At 38.9% G+C, this 12,844-nt stretch overlaps 1 protein-coding gene across 2 annotated transcripts in view; it reads right to left on the bottom strand.

The window, feature by feature from the left end:
* GRIN3A (glutamate ionotropic receptor NMDA type subunit 3A) overlaps window positions 1-12,844 on the bottom strand; it is a 169,333-nt gene that overhangs the window by 107,167 nt on the left and 49,322 nt on the right. For both annotated transcript variants that reach the window (XM_047829605.1, XM_047829606.1), the window contains exon 2: window positions 7,587-8,191. In XM_047829605.1, the coding sequence (XP_047685561.1) occupies window positions 7,587-8,191 (605 nt within the window). The remainder of the gene's footprint in view (window positions 1-7,586; window positions 8,192-12,844) is intronic.

Below are 12,844 nucleotides of genomic sequence, written 5' to 3'. Positions count from 1 at the left end.
AACATTAAATGTAGACAATTTCTTGACCTGTATGTGAAAGATGCCTTAACTGTTCTTTCTAATCCTTCTTAGTGATCCTAAAGTGCAAGTATTTGGCAGATGATTACCTCCATCTTTGACTTTTCTAACCCTAAGCCTGTGAGGGTGTGGATTTTGACATTCTCCGCATTCCAGAAAGCAGTCTCTTCCACAGAGTGACTGGTAGGAATAAATAAATCCTTTCTTCCTACTGCTCTGCTTCCTAACACTGCAGGCTGTCAAGCTGAAAGAGACTTCAGCGTTCATCTAAGCACCCAGAGTACTGAGTCATCTTTGAATCTGCCTGGCCAGAGTTACTGCTTAGTAATGTTTGTGGGGTAAATGCAATTAGACCCATGTCTTCTGCTTGGATCGGACATGAGAGCTATTCATCACTTTGCCAAAAGAATAGGGCTCAGCCAGCCAGCAAGTATTTGTATCTGCAATTTACAAATTGTTCAAAGAATTAAAATTCTAATACATTTTCCCCCGAATGATGGACAGTATCAAAAATAGAAATTGGTTCAATGGGAAACCTCTCTGAGGATAAGGAATTTAAAAGGAATTAGAAATTGCTAAATTTCCTTTGAAAAGAGGGCCCCACATATTTTAATCATTGATCACATCAACTTATAAAGCTCACCTTTTAAAATAAATTTCTATCAGTTAAGGGACAAGAGCAACAGGAATTTAATAACATATTAAATATACATATGTACCAACAGGAATCATGTGGGTCTATGCTTTGCCAACATCAGCAAAACTCAGTTACTTACAAGTGAAACTGCAGAGTGGAAGGACAGTTCCTGTCCTTCTTGGCTTTTTTCCCAAGAGGAGGAAAATAGTAACCTATGTGATTGTGTTAATATACATTCTGGGCTGTGTTACTATTGGTGTGAATAGTACACCTCAAAAAATCAGACACATGGATATAACTCTCCCTTTTCTTGCTTTCGTGAGCCACAAGCGACAGGCTGGCGCCTTTTGCTTTCTGTGTTTTTCTCTCACATTTGTGTTAGAGTTGTTCCATCCTCGTAAGCTGTTTTCCTTTCCTTCTGCATTTTGGTATGGACCTTGACTCTTCTCCACAATTGTGGTCTGTGCCCAGCCCTTGGATTGCTCCTGGTTGCTTTGTGTAATACCCCAAATGAATTCATTCTAGCTCTCCGGATCTGGCTCCAGCACTAACCCAGGTGTTGATATCCCTTCAGTAATAGCATAGCCCTTGCATTGGCACATCATGCAGTATTTACCAGTCATTCATCCATCCAGAGATTGAAGATTTGGAGGCTGAAGTGGCCTGAGAGATAGATCTGGAATTCAGAGTGGAGCTGCAGTATTGCCCTCTATACTTTCATACCTCTTCTTGACATATTTCCAAATTTTATAGTAGATGCATACAAAGGAAAAAGTCAACAAAGAGCACAATATCCTCTTTGGCAAATAAAAGCTTGGAAGCTCTCCTCATTTGGAAAAATTCCATAGTTTAAAACTTGCTGGATGCTGGACTAAGCAAATTTGAGTTGTTTTTATCAAAATAGGGTCCTGAGGGAATACCTCTTTTCTAATGTTCCTTATTTGAGGCTTCCATGACTTAGTGAAAATTTCAGACTCAGCTCTTGGCATGATTTAAGTGACACAGAGAGAGCAGCAAGTTCAAAGGATTTCAGTGAAGTTAGTTCAGTGGCAGGGGTTCCTACTGGAAACATCTGGAAACACAGACCTTAAGCGTAGGTCCCTAAGATTCATGACACCAAGGCATGTGCTTTCTAGAAGTACTGACACCTTGGATGCCCTAGCAGACAGGGCTAACTTAGGAGTAACAGTTGGACACACTAGGTCACCACACAGCAATGGATTCTGCTTGAAGATACAAGGAACCAGAGTTACCAGCATTCAACCCCTGGCTCCTATGCTGAAAGCAACTGCATCTTCTCTAAGTACAACTGAAACATACAGGCTAACTAGTTTGGCTCAGTAGGGTCCTTCGGACAAGAATGCTTATACAAGAGTAGTCACGCCTCCTGATTTATGTAGCTTTTGACTGAAAGAATATGAATTACAAAGTAATGGAATCCCAATTAAGGAAGGTTTATATCAATTCTGAATTGAGAATTTGGATTTAGATGAACTGGTTTAAACCTTCCCTTATAAAGTACTAGCTGAATGACCGTAGGTATACCACTTGACTTTTCAAGGTGGGAATCCTTATTGTTATGGAAATTAAAGTTTCCAAAGATTAAATAACTTCGCTAGGGTCATGGTGCCAGCAAATTATTGTAAACATGGGTAAGAATATTCAAAATTAGAATTCTATCCTGCAGCCTCAAATTCTTCTGGACTTCTTTTAACATCCAAGAGTAAAATGGGGCCCGTCAATTTATATCTTGGGATTTTTTTAATAGAGATTGTTTTAGCCTTTTTTTTCTGAAGTTTCCTAGTGCCTCACAATACCTGGCACATAGTAGGCTGTACACAATATGTGCAGAATCAATAAGTAAAGCAACATTTGTTATTAATGAAAGCCTAGTGAATCTTGGTATTGTCTTGGTATTGCTTGACTATGCAAGTATAAAGATGAACACAGCTTGGACGAGTCTCTAGCATGCTGGACCATTCTTCAAGGACAGATGAAGAGAGGGCCTCACAATGCCAGCTAATGCAAGAGAATAATCACTAGTAGAATGGGTGTTATCTCACGAACGATAAGCAGCTCAGTCAAAGAAAGTGGATTAAAAAATACATGGGGGGGGGGGGGGGGGACCTGGATGGCTCAGTTGATTCAGCATCCGACTACTGATTTTGGCTCAGGTCAGGATCTCACAGTTCGTGAGATCGAGGCCTGTGTCGGGCTGTGTGCTGACAGTGCAGAGCCTGCTTGGGATTCTCTCTCCCTCTCTGTCCCTCCCCTGCTAGTGCGCTCTCTGTTTCTCTCAAAAATAAATGAACAAACTTACAAAAAATACGGATAATTAGAGGAGCATATCCTCTCTTAGTGAGAGAACAGAAGGGGGGTTGTAAGCTTCCTGAGATCAAGGTCCCAGTTTTCTACTCTTTATGTCTCCAGCATTAGCCAAGGGCCTCGCCTGATATTCACAACAAATGTTTTTGAATGTACAAATGAATTAATCATGGCTACCTGATAGAGAACTGACCTGCAGAAGCTGTTCAAAGAATAAAGGCAAGATTCTATGGCCTGTTTAGAAGCTAGACTAACTATCAGGACTGTAATTAGTAAGCCAAAGGGTCAGGGACTTCTTGGGCCAAGAGAATGAGGGGTCTGTCAGTGACTAGACTCTTGGAATTCTTAAAGACCCAGTAACAGTCTTTGTTCATGCTAAGACTAACCCAAGGGAGCTCTTTCTCTAACAACAATAGATTCATTAGCATGCAGGGCCCAAAGAGAAGCATGGGCAAAAGCCTAACCCTAGGAACAGCAGGTCAAACTACTCACTTTCACTAGAGTCTGGTGTTTACAGTGCAATAAGGAGTAAAGGTGGGCAAGGCTAAAACCAATTTTGAGAAATAAAAACAATTGTGTTATTGTAATGGTCTAAAAAATTGCTTTCTAGGTTTTTATGCTGTATTACTTTATTTGGTTAATTTGTTACAGTTTGGTTAATTGGTTAATTTGGAAATACATCATGGCTAGTGTTCTGCCATTCAGGTGACATCCAGTATGCATACAAAGTGCAAACTTCTTAGCTTGGCATAAAAGCCCTGTGTGGCATGCTATCAAATTAACTACTTTTGCACAACCATGTTGAATCCCTTTCATATTCAATGTATGCTCCAACAGTACCAAATTGCTCTTTTAGGTCTTGGTTCATTTACATATGCCATTTCCTATGCTTATGAATTTGTTCCAAACTGGAAAATGACTTGTTTATCGTAAGACCCGATTCCAGTGTTTCTCCCTCAGTCTTTGTCTATATGGACACATCTCTATTTTTAAGAATCACGTATCCTTTTGTTTTACAATCATTTCCCTACTTTTCAACGTCATGCACTAGGCTGTCAGCTTGAAAATGGCAGGATGCATGTCTTCATTCTGTCTACCTCACCCTAGTTTAACAAAGAGTTATTGGCTGCACAAAAACACTGACACATATGCACTTAGGAAGTTATTACTGAATAATATACTAGATACCATCACTTCAAATAATTAACATTTAATAAAACAACTTGCAAATAAATTGTTAAAGATTACACTATGAACTTAGTCCCCAAGTGGTTTTGTCTACATTTACATATTATTATTATTATTTTATGAGAGAGAGAGAGAGAGAGAGAGAGAGAGAGAGAGAGAGAAAGCAAGCACACTGTGAGCAGGGTAGAGGGGTGGAGGGAGAGTGGGAGAATCTCAAGCAGGTTCAGGCTCCACACTCAGCAAGGAGCCTGATGCGGGGCTCGATCCCATGATCCTGGGATCCTTGACACGAGCCAAAAATCAAGAGTCAGACAATCCGCTGACTGAGCCACCAGGCGCCCCTACATTTAGTTATGATGGGCATTTGCTCTGGCATGTGGGGACCGTGGAAGAATAAAATCCCTTACACCTGTAATCACATCTATGTACTCTGTCTTGAGAACTGTTTTTTCTAGTCTAAAAGCCTATGCTCAAAAGTCCATGTTTTTGGGTGATTTCATTAACATTTTAAAACGCTAACAATTCTGTCAGCCCAAACTAAAAATGGCTGTGTGAGAAATGAGAGCTTGCATAACTGACACTCGCTATTCATGGCTCATTATCCTTGGGACTTTTCATTATGCCGTGAAGAAGTGGGGTCAGCCTCACAAAATTTAGGAACAATTAAGAAAATTATTATATGCAGATGTGACTTATGGACTGAGAATAACGAACTTCCTAAAAGACTGTATTCAACAAAATAAATAAGACTGATGGAAATTCCACAGATGTTTTATGGCTTCAGGCAGTTTTTCAGTTATGCATTATAAAGACTCCTTCCAGAGATTAGCCCACTTCTCTTGAACCTTTCCTGAACACTCTGAAACTTTCTCTTTGACTGTACTCTTCAGGGAGTCTAAGAAGTCCTAGGCCTATTTCCTGAAGTTCTTGGAGTTTGCTCTCAAACACATTCATGGACGTGAAAATACTGCCACTGACCCTCATACATTGTGAATTGCTGCCAGGCACCAAACTTTACATTCTTCTTTTAAACTTTCAAATTTTGTGGGATAAACATGTAGAAACAGCCACAAGGGCAAAAGTTATCCAAGACCCTCACATTTCATCAAAAAGGTAAAACAAAAAACAAAAAACAAAACCATGTTTTTAATTTAGACAAAATTTTATTTGTCTACCAGCACCTATTTTTCTTCTACAGCAGCAGATAATGTAGGATGTAAATATAATAAGAAATTTCCTTTCCTTCTTTCTGTTCCAATAAATGTCTATTAAGTGGCTGCTATGTGCTAGGCATTAAACTATGCTGAATAATAGTGTCTCAACAGAATTTCTACTTTAGCTCAGAAGTCAGGCACATGGACAAATAATGATGATGGAATGGGCTAAGTACCATCATCTAATTTCATGTACAAAGTGCCATGGGATCCTTGTGAAAGGAGGCATATAACTTTAATATAAATTAAACCTTGAGGAGCCAGAAAGACCAGTTTGATCTTGATAAAATGAACCCCTAGGGTATATACAACCCAAGTCACCAAATCCTTGTAGTTTGTAAACGTTTTTAAGATCCAAACAGAATCATTTTCCTTGTGCTCTCCATTGCACATGAGACAGAAAGACACTAAATAACTTAATGTAGGTTTCATAGGGTTTTTTTCTTATCTGCTGTTTATGATTATCTTTCCAAAATGATGACTATTCAAAATTATAAATAAAGGTTTTGCTTAGATTTTGTTATGAAGGAGAATTTTCTTATCCCAGTTAAAATCCTGGGCCTCAATTATGTGTTAGTTCAAAAATAGTAGATTAAATCTTAATAGTGGCTGCAAAATAAAATATGCAAAGACTTTAATCTTGTGTAAATTAAAATACAACATGGGGAAAACAGAAAGTTCAGGTGATGACAGAATACCCAATTTTATCATCAGTAGATTCCTAATAAATGACTTTTGAATTATTTTATTGTTTTAACAACATTCTGTAGGGAGTGTATAGGCTGTGGGTAAACTGCCAATACATGGCATTTGGCACGTTGCCTTGTACCTAATAGGTGCTCAGTCCATATATATAGGATTCAGTGTAAAATGCTTACGACCTCCTCACATCTTATCATATAGTCATGTCTTCTTAAAAGGCAAGACACTATACAATGGTCTTCTGTTTCTCAATATAGTAAGATGTCCTTGTTCCAAGGTCTGCCTGCTCAGTCAGAAAAGCATGCGACTCTTGATCTCAGGGTTGTGAGTTCAAGCCCCACATTGGGTGTTGACATTACTAAAAGTAAATAAACTTTAAAAATGGGACCAGCCTAGAGCTAAGACCTCACCTCCAAAATAGCCAAAAATTCTCTGATTTGGTCTCTCTGATCACAGGTGGTCCTTTTCAGGAAAAAAAATCTAGGTCCCTATAAAATATCTTCTAAGGATATTCTCCTTTTCCCAAGTATCATGAAAACCAGTTCCAAATGATGGGTTATTCTTTAAATTAAATGGACTTTTTCATTCTATCTTCGAACCAGATTGAGAAACTGGAGAAGAAAGGTACCTAATTAAAAAGAATGTGTGTGTGTGTGTGTGTGTGTGTGTGTGTGTGTGTGGTGTGTGCGCGTGCATATATGTATTTAAATAAAACCCTTGTGGAACCCTAGTGCTGACTCTGTCTATCTATCTATCTATCTATCACAAGGACCCCATGGATAGTAGGATCTATTGTTATGCCCATTTTACATAAATGGATATAAGACAGGAAACTAAGCCTCAGAGAAGTTAAGTAACTCGGCCAAGTCACACAAACAGTAAGTGGCAGAGCCAAATTTCAAGCTCAGAGTGTCTGGCTCCAGGGTCCATGTCTTTAACTACTACTCTATACTGCCTTAAGTATCACAGCCTGGGAGGAAAATGAAAAATCCATTGCTTGCTTGACTAATTTTTTTTCTCTATATAGATTCAGAGAGATTTGTCCAAGTCTGTTGATATGAGAAAGAGTGGGCAGGGACAGAAACATTTGTTGTGTTTCTGCTATGAGCCGAGCAGTGTTAGGTACTTTTCATATATAGTTTCATATCTTAATGATCATAGGTCAAGCTATTCAATATAATCCTAGCTTATTAATTAGAAAACTGAGGGTCAGAGTTTTAAAATAACTTGCCAAGAACAAATAGCTAGTAAGCAACTAAGCCAGGGTTTAAAAGCAGGACTGTGTGTTCCCTATTGTACACCACGTGCTTTCAAATCTACAGATCAAATTCCAGATGACAGATCATGGGATACTAGCCTATGTAACCAGAAAGCCTCTCAGAAATATTATTAGAGTTTAAAGCTACTCAAAATCGAGATTTCTACAAAGGAGATAGATAGGGAAATTCTGCTTCTTCTCAAAACCCTATGAATGGGAATATAACACAGGCCTCGCATCCTACCTTGATAAATATTGTCCTGAAGTGAGATTTGCAGTTTCCACATCCATGCAGTTCATCGTGCTGGGAATAAGAGCAAGTTCTGGCTGGATCATGGTGGCTGTGGCTACAGCTCTTGCGACCAGCTCCATGGCATCTTGTACATAGTACTCAAAGATGGACTGTGTTGTTTTTCCATGAGCAATGAGCCCTAGGGGCAGACCTTCTGTCCTCAGTTCCTCGACGTTTTGAGAATCCCCTAGCACCCAACGAAGCTCAGGGGGAATTACTCCAAACTGGGTGGTAATTTCAAAAATCCGTCGGATACTTTCCATGTCACAGCCAAACATCACCATTGTGGGCGTGGTGTTCTTAATACTCTCAAGCTGGACCTGCAGGAAGCTCAAGAGGTCCTCAGTGGAGGAGAGGTTGGTGGTGATGTTGATGATAGACCCGAGGTGGAACTTGGAATTATTCTGGGTAAGGATGAGGAAGTCGGTGATGTTCCAGTCTTCCTGGCACAGCAACAAGCTAAAATTGTACCAGTTGTTCATGGTCAGGACTGAGACAGTGACATCAGCGTCAGAACTTAATGAATTTTCTAAACTCAGCTGTAGGTGAAGGGGATTCTGTATTTAAAGATATGAAAAAGAAGAATTAGAAAGCATTGGCCAAAGATGGTAACATAGGGTACGTTTGCTTTCTTAAGAGGCTTAATCCTTTATTTTTCCCTGAGATATTCAAATGCTTCTGGGATAAAATTCCCATCATCTGGAAAATTATGTTTCCTATCTAATGGAATTATTGATTCCTGACAACTGATTTCCTTGCTAAGGGTACCAGAGGGTAAATGATTTCTGATGTAAATGTCAGGGCTGATGCAACCGGTCTTACATTTTTATCAGGCTTGCCTACCTCCTTATAGTTTGTCCCCTTCATGTACTCCATTTCTAACTATGGCTGTTATTAACTTATTGGTTAAATTCTCCTCTCAAGTGAAATGTAATTACTTTAAATAATAAGAAATAAGAAATTATGTTTGCTTTCCTTTAAAACGAATAGCAGGGAAATCTCAAAACAGTGCAGGCACTTGTATAAAGGTGGTGTGGAAAATGGATACATCCTTTTCCTAAACTTTTAGCCTCTGAGGATGGCATTTTTCAATATATATGGTGTTATAGTCTGAATGTTTGTGTTCCCCCCAAAGTCATGTTGAAATGCTAGTGCTCAATGTGATGGTATGAGGAGGTGAGGACATGGGGCCTATAGGAAGTGATGAAGTCATGAGGGCAGAATCATCATGAATGAGATTAATGCCCAAGATGCTTGAGAGAGTTCATTGGCCCCTTCTACATGTGAGTACACAGTGAGAAGTTGGCAGGCTGTGACCTAGAAGAGGGCCCTTACTCGATCATACTGGCACCCTGATCTCAGACTTCCAATCTCTAGAACTGTAAGAAATCAATTTCTGTTGCTTACAAGCCACCCACTCTGTGGTATTTTGTTATAGCAGCCCGGATGGATTAAGACATTTGGTATAATTAGCCATATATACATTGGATAGTTGTACTGAAGGCTTGATTACATTTGTGTCTACTGAGACTGCACTTTTGCTGTGAAATGTGAAATGTGTGCCATTTAAACACATTTATGCAACTTCCATCATGATTTCACTTACTTATGAAACTCACCAAATCAATGAAGGAAGAGTATCTTATTTGAAAAGTCACAAATTAATATTACAGGCAAAGTGGAAATAGCTCTCCACTGAATAAATTTAATTGTTCTTCCTGAGAGCAGACATTTGACTTACTTATCCTTCAACATTGGCATCCTGAGAATGTTTAGCACAATACCTTACACATATTAGGTACACAATAAATATTGGCTGAATTGAACTCAACACGTTCCCACTGGAAACTATTAGACTACTGGACTATTTCTGAGAACTTGGCAAAGATTCAGGCAAATAATATATGTAGAGAAATGAGGAGGGCTTTCTCAATAAAGCATCAAACGCTGAACAAAAGGGACGTATGGCCTCCCCTTACCCACCTAAAAAACATGTCACGAGAAATAGAATTTGAGCTGAAGTTTTAATTCTATGAGGGACCGAAAGAATTTTGATATGAGTGGACTAAGGAGTGGACTATGGGAGGAATACTATGGCCAAAGACTCTAAATGAGAACAATCATGCTGGTAGGTAGGATGAAAATTTTTTTTTTTTTAATTTTTTTTCCTCAATGTTTTTATTTATTTTTGGGACAGAGAGAGACAGACCATGAACAGGGGAGGGGCAGAGAGAGGGAGACACAGAATCGGAAACAGGCTCCAGGCTCTGAGCCATCAGCCCAGAGCCTGATGCGGGGCTCGAACTCACAGACCGCGAGATCGTGACCTGGCTGAAGTCGGACGCTTAACCGACTGCACCACCCAGGCGCCCTGAAATTTTAAAATTTAGTCTACGAATTTAACTTCTGTCCTTCAAATTAAGCTTTTAAGCAGGGTTTGTAATGATAAAAGCAGAACTTTTAGAGGATCATCTATGAGCAACACTCAACAGTGAGAGAGAAAATAAGCCCCTCAGGATCTTGGTTAGCTGCTAAGTGTTTAAACTGGAAGCCAGTGTTGGTAATGGTAAGAAGGGCATGAGAAAACGTGTTGCTTTTTTTTTTTTTAATTAAAATTTAGTGACAAAATCAGATGTGACAGGCAAAAAAGGGAGAGGTGTTAGAAACCGGGAGACAATATCCAGTAGGTAGCTCCAGGTTTCCAGGCTTGAGATGCCATACAAGATCTTGAGATGAGAACAATGGAAGATTCCTCACTCCTACTACTGATTAAAATAAATTCCTCCAGAGAGTTTTTCTTGTCTTCTTCTGGTTTTCTTCCTATTTCCTCCTCCATTTTAACCCTCTTCCAGAAGCAAAGAGGAATGGAAGGCAAACTCTACATTTAGCTGGCAGGAACAAATTCTTCCCAACTATTTCTTGGCATTGGCTCCCTACTCTGTTGCCAGCTTTCTTTCTAAAACATAAATATGACCATATCATTCTTCTGCACCATAACCTCTGAGTCACCCAGAGAACAAATTTCAAAATCAGTAGTATGGCTTAGGAGCCCAATCCTAGTCTTTAACTTCACCTTCAACACTCCAAACATGCACACCAAGATGAGTCATAGTGGACAATTTATTTTTCTTGTATCAGAGTAGGCATTTTCACACCTACACAAATTGGGTATGCTGATCTTTCAACATCTCCAGGATGTTTTCGTCTGTATTCATATTCATCCTTCAAAACTCAGCTCTTCCATGCAGATTTCCAGAAACTAGTTCATGTAGCATTTACTACTGTTTCTGCTGTTGCTAAATTTCAAATTTTTTTTGTATTTAAAAAAAATTAAAAATTGAAGTATAGTCGACAAAACTGCTGATCTTTTTTTTTCCACAATATTTTGGCATGTTGATTTCCTGTAATGGTGAATTGAGATTTTGTTCATTTGATTGTTCCTCTAACTCCTGACCAAGCAGAAGTAATCATCTCATGTCTGTGTAATGGTCTAATTTTGGTCATCCTTCTAATACAGAACTCTTCACACCATAACATAGTTATTTGATTAACTGTTTATCTCCCACACTAGACTGGAAGCTTCTTTAGGATAAGGAACAAATCACAGCCATCTCTTATCGCATGGCTCTTAGTTAATCAGAGATAGTATTTGTCAACCGTGGTTTTCTTTTGCTCGCCTCAAGTCCTGGACTATGGTCATAATCTCTGCACTGAAAGACTAAGAAAAAGGCCATTTCTAGCAGAACTTCAAGAACTAATATTGCCCCTAGTTGGAACAAAGTCCCATCCATACACTTCCTCAGGAGGGATTCATTACATTGGTACGTTAAGGAGCAAGCTTTAATGGAGGCAGGGATGGAAGTGAAATTAGCTAATCATATTGAGCATTTAGCACCAGACACAAACAAATGCATTTGGCATGAGAAGGACATGGTAATAAAATGAAGGACAACCTCCCCACCCCACCTTGGATAATTATTAATCCATATAATCACACTCATCTCTACAAACAATTCTATTAAGAAATTCCAGTTGTTGAAGTTAATCTTTTAACAGACTTGAGGAACACCATGCTTCAAACAAATATTTATGAAATAATAGTGTGGAAACATCTTGTGATATTATCTTTATCTAGCCACCTCAGATGCAGCATCTCCCAATTTCTCTCCAAATAATAATAAAAGCACAGGTGCATGCAAGTGCGCGCGCGTGCGCGCGCACACACACACACACACACACACACACACACACACACACACACAGATATGAAAACTTAGGACACTAAAATTCAAGCCTAATCATAAAACTTCCATCAAAATCCTGGACAAAATATAAAAAAGACTCATCAAACCAAATTGAGAATCAAAGTCTATGTCTTACCTATAGTTTGCTGTTTGCAAAAGAGCAAACCCATGACCTGAAAGAAGATACACTTTTTTAATGATTTTATTTATTTTTTTAATGTTTATTTATTATTGAGAGACAGAGAGACACAGAGCGTGAGCAGGGGAGGGGTAGAGAGAGGGGGAGACACAGAATCTGAAGTAGGCTCCAGGCTCTGAGCTGTCAGCACAGAGCCCGACACGGGGCTTGAACTCACAAACCATGAGATCATGACCTGAGCCGAAGCTGGTCACCCAACCAAATGAGCCACCCAGGCGCCCCAAGAAGATATACTTAAAAAAAAAAGAATTTGTGCATTGCTTACCTCCTAAATCGGAGGCTCAATAACAAAACAGCCTAAGAATTAGGAAGCATCTCTCAACCATGCAGACAGAGTGAAGCAGCCTCTTAAGTGCATTTAATTTATATAAATTTTTAAAACAGAGACTCAATAGGGGAAGGTAGGAAGAGAGAAAATATGTTAAATAGTACTGATAATTCTGACTCCCCTAAATGAGTGTACTCTTTATTATATACGACATTATAGATATCATTACACATTGTAATATATGTATGTCATTGCCCATAGTTGTGTACACAAAACCCTATATGCCAAACTAAACAGATAATTTAAGGGGCTTTCAAATATAATTTTCCTACATGTTGAATTGAATCTTTATTTCTACCTACGATGACATGCCACTTCGCTCCATTGATTTTTAAAATTTTATTCCCATCATAATCTGTTTCTACATTATTTTGGAGGCTTAAATTCCCAAAAGTATAAGGCAAAAATGGTCATGTTGAAATGCACTCATGGAATGAAA

Source organism: Prionailurus viverrinus, chromosome D4 (assembly GCF_022837055.1).
Source record: "Prionailurus viverrinus isolate Anna chromosome D4, UM_Priviv_1.0, whole genome shotgun sequence".
Lineage (NCBI taxonomy): Eukaryota > Metazoa > Chordata > Mammalia > Carnivora > Felidae > Prionailurus > Prionailurus viverrinus.
The sequence above is the reverse complement of the archived record's forward strand: the minus strand, read 5'-3'. Positions and strand labels throughout refer to the sequence as shown.